Source organism: Etheostoma cragini, chromosome 7 (genome assembly GCF_013103735.1).
Source record: "Etheostoma cragini isolate CJK2018 chromosome 7, CSU_Ecrag_1.0, whole genome shotgun sequence".
Taxonomy (NCBI): Eukaryota; Metazoa; Chordata; class Actinopteri; order Perciformes; family Percidae; genus Etheostoma; species Etheostoma cragini.
Genome location: NC_048413.1, coordinates 5,813,445 through 5,820,149, shown reverse-complemented (window position 1 = coordinate 5,820,149; position 6,705 = coordinate 5,813,445). Strand labels below are relative to the sequence as shown.

At 40.9% G+C, this 6,705-nt stretch overlaps 2 protein-coding genes across 2 annotated transcripts in view; one reads left to right on the top strand and one right to left on the bottom strand.

The window, feature by feature from the left end:
- The window catches only part of LOC117947700 (zinc finger protein 391-like), an 86,791-nt gene that overhangs the window by 36,669 nt on the left and 43,417 nt on the right, over nt 1-6,705 (bottom strand). The window lies entirely within an intron of this gene.
- LOC117948127 (protein NLRC3-like) overlaps nt 1-6,705 on the top strand; it is a 20,919-nt gene that overhangs the window by 4,168 nt on the left and 10,046 nt on the right. Inside the window, exons 2-8 of the mRNA XM_034877610.1 lie at nt 1,373-1,601; nt 1,745-2,956; nt 3,303-3,888; nt 3,993-4,166; nt 4,429-4,602; nt 5,357-5,403; nt 6,298-6,300. Of these exons, the coding sequence (XP_034733501.1) occupies nt 1,373-1,601; nt 1,745-2,956; nt 3,303-3,888; nt 3,993-4,166; nt 4,429-4,602; nt 5,357-5,403; nt 6,298-6,300 (2,425 nt within the window). The remainder of the gene's footprint in view (nt 1-1,372; nt 1,602-1,744; nt 2,957-3,302; nt 3,889-3,992; nt 4,167-4,428; nt 4,603-5,356; nt 5,404-6,297; nt 6,301-6,705) is intronic.

The following is a 6,705-nucleotide window of genomic DNA, read 5'->3' as shown; positions in this document are numbered from 1 at the left end:
ATCACACATTTAAGAGTCCACAACAGTCTCAGTTTTCTAGTTAGACTAAATTTATGCACCGCCAAGGCTGTTTAGGGAGCCCACTCTGCTGAAATATTTAAATACACCATTTTATTACAGGTGAAAATAACACATGTGCACTGCATGACATAAATTGCATCTGGGATTATCCAAAAGTGGCCATGTCTGTTAAGGGAAGACTCGTGGGTGCCCCACATCCAGTTTTCATTTGAATTTCTTTAATTAAAAGGTCAAGGGACCCCTTAGACAATAGTCGAGCCTTTTTTCACCGAGCTATCATTAACATTAATGACGAATGTTTTAAACGGAGCCAGCGTAATGTCGGACTCTAACTTAGCGTTAGTTCATAGAAGAGTTGTTAAAGTTAAATATCAACCGAAATTAAAAGGTCTTTTTCAGGGGTCGTGCAAAGTCAAACGTTATTATAATTTATACATTACCTGTTAAATCGAACAATATATTAATGATGGCCTTTCGCTTCAATAAGGCAATTTTTTCAAATTATCGGGACTTGAGCTGGCTGGCTTTTTTCACTAAAGTTGACTTCAGTTTGCTAGTGTTAGCTAGAACGGTGAAGAAATGTACAGTCAGACAGTCACATATAGCTAAATAAAACGTTGTGACGTTAGTCTAATGTTACTTACCAAAGACCTGACTCCGTGGCGCCTGACCGTCCTGTCGCCACTGTGCTGCTGCATGCCTGCATGACGGTAACATTGACGTTACAACAAAGACGTTGAAGTCCACTACTACGCTTAGTTCAAAATTAAATAAATATAAAAGGGTAAATCGTTAACGCTAACATTACACCCACTATACTTTCCTCAACTTTAGCATTAAACTGCTTCGCTTGGGACTGCTTGTTCAAAATTCCTTCTGAAAAGTCTCCAGCTAATGTTAGCTAGCTACGCTATGAGTTAACTTTATTGAGGGCCTGCACTAGACTGAAACACGGTCAACTTAGGTTATTTCAACCAGCATTAACAAGTTAAATCACAATTTAATAATGTAGGCTATTCATAGCAGTATACTTACGGATTGTGGCTGAGTGGAGTGGCAATGTGGCTCCTCAATTGGCCATCAAATGGTCTTGTGTAAAGCAACTGCCTCATGCAACGCATTAAACAGTAAATAACTGTAAATGTACTGCATCATTTACAGTCAAGCGCAAATATGCCTGTAATTTATTATGGAAAAAAGCTGTCAACTACTGTAATAGTGTTTTGACCCATAATGCATTGCAATATACAGCAAAACATTGTAAAATGACAAAACAAGAAGTTACTGTAAAATTTAGCTGTAGAAATTACAGAAATTTGTTACAGTGTAATTAACTTAATTTCTGTTCCAGCTGCTGGAGGACGACATCGTCACTTTTGTGAGGAACGAGCTAAGGAAGATCCAGAAGGTTCTGAGTCCAGATTACCCAGAATGCTTAGAGAATCAGCGAAAGGATGAGGAGGTGTCGGACGGTGAGGATGATAAGCAGATGAAGAGCAGCAGAGAGACATTTCTAAAGATCACACTGCACTTCCTGAGGAAAATGAAGCAGGAGGAGCTGGCTGACCATCTGCAGAGCAGTAAGAGTATATCTCCAAAGAGTTAACATGCCTGATGAACGGGATATTTATTTAACAAAATATATTCATGTACTCATTATCTGAGGAACAGTTGAATCATGTTCTTTGTCTTAATGACCTTCTTCTATTGTGTGTTCATTCAGGAAGTTATTGTGGAGTTTGTAAGCATAAACTCAAATGTAACCATCAGAAGACGTTCCAGTGTGTGTTTGAGGGAATTGCTAAAGCAGGAAGCCCAACCATTCTAAATGAGATGTTCACAGAGATCTACCTCATGGAGGGAGGGGCTGCAGAGGTCAATGATGAACATGAGGTCAGACAGATTGAAACAGCATCCAGGAAAAGAGACAGACCAGAAACAATAATCAGACAAGAAGACATCTTTAAAACCCCACCTGGAAGAGATGAACCAATCAGAAAAGTGATGACAAAGGGAGTGACTGGCATCAGGAACACAGTTTTAACACAGAAGTTCACTATGGACTGGGCTGAAGACAAAGCCAGCCAGGACATCCAGTTCACATTCCCACTCACCTTTAGAGAGCTGAATGTGCTGAAAGACAGAAAGTTCAGCTTGGTGGAACTTGTTGATTACTTCTTTAGTGAAACCAAAGAAGCAGGAATCTGCCGATTTGAAGAGGTCTTGTTCATCTTTGACGGTTTGGATGAGTGGCGATTTCCTCTGGACTTCCCCAACACTGAGATCCTGACTGATGTTACAGAGTCCACCTCAGTGGGTGTGCTGCTGACAAACCTCATCAGGAGGAAACTGCTTCCCTCAGATCGCCTCTGGATAACCACCCGACCTGCAGCAGCCAATCAGATCCCTCCTGTGTGTGTTGACATGGTGACAGAGGTCAGAGGATTCACTAACCCCCAGAAGGAGTACTACTTCAAGAAGAGATTCAGAGATGAGGAGCAGACCAGCAGAATCATCTCCCACATCAAGAGATCACGAAGCCTCCACATCATGTGCCACATCCCAGTCTTCTGCTGGATCACTGCTACAGTTCTGGAGGACGTGTTAAAGACCGGAGGAGGAGGACAGTTGCCCAAGACCCCTACTGAGATGTACATCCACTTCCTGGTTATTCAGTCCAAAGTGAAGAACATCATGTATGATGGAGGAGCTGAGATAGATCCACACTGGAGTCCAGAGAACAGGAAGATGATGGAGTCTCTGGGAAAACTGGCTTTTGAGCAGCTGCAGACAGGCAACCTGATCTTCTATGAATCAGACTTGAGAGAGTGTGGTATTGATATCAGAGCAGCCTCAGTGGTCTCAGGAGTGTTCACACAGATCTTTAAAGACGAGAGAGTACTGTTCCAGGAAAAGGTGTTCTGCTTTGTCCATCTATTCAATTCAATTCAATTTTATTTATAGTATCAATTCATAACAAGAGTTATCTCAAGACACTATACATATAGACCACACTCCAGAATTTACAAGGACCCAACAGTTCCAGTAGTTTCCTCCAGAGCAAGCAACTGTGCGACAGTGGCGAGGAAAAACTTCCTTTTAGGCAGAAACCTCGGTCAGACCCAGGCTCTTGGTAGGCGGTGTCTGACGGGCCGGTTGGGGATAGAATTTTGTAGTAGTTCATGGCATAGAAGGACGCTGTGCGGCATTACAAGGCACAGCAGGACGTGGCAGGACGTAGCTGGGCACTGCAGTGTAGCAGTTGAACATGGCATCACAGATGAGTGTTCAGGAGTTTCTGGCTGCTCTTCCTGTCCATTTGACAATCACCAACTCTGGAGTCAATCTGCTGGCAGAAGAACAAACAACCTCACGCCAGTGGGTTTTATTTAGAAACAAACCTGAACCAACATACTTTTACCAGATTGCTGTAGACAAGGCCTTACAGAGTCCAAATGGACACCTGGACTTGTTTCTCCGCTTCCTCCTGGGTCTTTCACTGCTGACCAATCAGACTCTCCTACAAGGTCTGCTGACACAGACAAAAAGTAGCTCAAAGACCAATCAGAAAACTGTGGAGTATATCCAGAAGAAGATCAGTGGGAACCTGTCTGCAGAGAGAAGCATCAATCTGTTCCACTGTCTAAATGAACTGAATGATCATTCTCTAGTGGAGCAGATCCAACAGTCCCTAATTTCAGGAAGTCTCTCCACAGATAAACTGTCTCCTGCTCAGTGGTCAGCTCTGGTCTTTATCTTACTGTCATCAGAAGACGATCTGGATGTGTTTGACCTGAAGAAATACTCTGCTTCAGAGGATGTTCTTCTTAGGTTGCTTCCAGTGGTCAAAAACTCCAACAAAGCTCTGTACGTGCACACACAGCTGTCCAGATTAAATGAAGTTTTCTTAATTCAGAAAAAAATTAGCTGTAATTGTTTTGTCATATATATCTTTTCTTTTTTATTTTCAGACTAAGTGGCTGTAACCTGACAGAGAGAAGCTGTGAAGCTCTATCCTCAGTTCTCAGCACCCAGTTCTCTAGTCTGAGAGAGCTGGACCTGAGTAACAACAACCTGCAGGATTCAGGAGTGGAGCTGGTGTCAGCTGGACTGAAGAGCCCACAGTGCAGACTTGGAACTCTCAGGTTAGTCTGTTGTTTAACAATGCAAATTTAACATTTTCATGATGTTTCATTAACTGTGGTAACAATATTGTACTGAAAGGGTTAGCTGACTCAGCAGCTTGGTTCACAGCACATTAACTTGACTTGAATATACCATTTTTAATCTTGACCTCACTTGAAATTCTATACAGTCCAATATGAGGGTTATCCCAGCTATGTTCAATAGACTATGCAGGAAATACTCTGCGTGTGTGTGTCTGTTTGTGTGTGTGTATGTGTGTAGTCTGTCAGGCTGTCTCGTCTCAGAGGAAGGCTTTACTTATGTAGCCTCAGCTCTGAGTTCCAACCCCTCCCATCTGAGAGTGCTGGACCTGAGCTACAATCATCCAGGAGACTCAGGAGTGAAGCTGCTGTCAGCTGGACTTAAGGATCCACACTGGAGACTGGACACTCTCAGGTATGGACAGATGGACAACACTGTTCCTCTGTCTCTTACTGATGAACTCTGGCTGGTTCATGCTTAATGGAGGATTTGAGCAATTTTCAAGTCTGTCCGTCTCTTAAGCCAGGGATAACAAGGAAGAAGAATCGGCTCAGCCAACCTGGAATAGAAAGAGAATTATAAGAAAAAGTTGTTACCAATGATAAATTATAACTTATAACTATTATGTATTCATAAAATGAATGCCGTTTCTAACTTATGTTTGGGTGGGCAGCCTAAACACTTACACTCTGACAGAACCGAGTAGGCTTAAGTGAGGTGAATAAGTGCAACATGTACTGTACATTGAAAGAGGAGGGAGAGATAACAATAAACAAGAAATGAGTCTAGAGTGGGACGAATATTTGAGACCCTTTTATATTTTGAATTGTCACATATGGTTCCTTTTTAAATAATGATAGTTCCACCCTAAATTATTGTAAATTCCACACCATTTTTATTATTAAGTACTGTTTATTATTTATTGATTAGAATGACTGTTGTGTTTTTACTGTCAAGTAGACTTAAGGGATCCCATAGAGTGACATCCCATAGACTGACAAGTCACCGTTATATCTCTAGAATAAAAGTAATACATGTTTGTCTGTATAGACAAACATGGACATTACATATTGTTGTTATTTATGGTGGGAGTTTGGGTGGGAGTGTAAGGCGTCACACAGTGAGTGAAGGTGTATGAAGTTGATTCTGATTTAGTTTCTTCCTGCAGGACGGACCATGGTGGACCACAGAGACTGAGACCTGGTCTGAAGAAGTGTGAGTGTGTTTAAAGTTTGAGAGCCAGCTAGAGTTTTTTTTACATCTGGCGCTGGTCAATGAAAACAATAAGAACAGTACATTAAAGACCCCCTATGACTAATCCATATGATATAATAGTGTATATAAATAATCCATATTATATAATATATGAATAACTGATATAATAATACAATATATATATATAAATAGTCCATGTCATATAATATATATACTGTATGAATAATCCATATGATAGAATATATATGAATAATTCATTTGATATATTAATATAATATACTGTATATGAATAATTTTTCTGATGCATTAATATAATAATATACTGTATAATCCATCTGATATATTAATATAATAATATATATGAATAATCCATCACATAAAATACAATACGTATGCATAATCCATCTGACATACCATAATACTATAATCCATATGATTATAATACTATGTATGAATAATCCATATGATATAATAATACATATAAACTAGAACTGCACGCAGTTTCAACGGGGTCCAAGCCTCCCCTCGCCAGTCGTCCCCAGCGACCCGGGGAGAGCTCGAAAGCGGAACCCAAAGCAAACTACAGAAGCTTCGCTCGGTCATGAAATGCGCACACAATTACGTAGCAAAATTCTTCATACAACATGTTGTCGTGGCCATCTGGAGATGCTACACACGGGGTTTCGTGCAGATCTGTCTTCATTGTAGCGCCACCTGCTGGTCAACGTGTGTAATATTTGGTAGGTCTGGTCGGCTACCCACTGTACATGTACTCTGTTAATTTCAAGTAATTCGCTTTAGTGCAAGCGGTTAATCTGAACGTTGGACCATAGGCCACGCCAACTTGATCCAATCAGTAGCCCACTGTAAGGGCCAGCTCAAGAGTGGGCCTAGATGGTACCATCAACTTTTGTAAAATTCGGATTAGCGGCTCATGAGATATAAACTTGTTGTATTTATAGCGCCCCCTAGTGGCCAATGTTCGTGAAATTTGTTTAGCCGCGTCAGAGGGTCATGCCAAGGAATGTTCTCAAGTTTGGCTTCGATAGAATTTATTTTGGCCTAGATATGGCAAAGTCAGTATTTTCAGAGTTAGCTACACAAATTTGTTTGTGCGTAATATGCGCTATTTTTATTGTATAAATAATCTTTATGCAACTTTTTGTCAAGGCCATCTGGAGATGCTATAAACCAAGTTTCGTGCGGGTCTGTTGCACGGCCTATGACGAGTTCGTTAAAGTCTGTTTTGCACTTGTCACAATATTGGGAAAATAATTGTGAACGGAAATGGGCGTGGCCTGT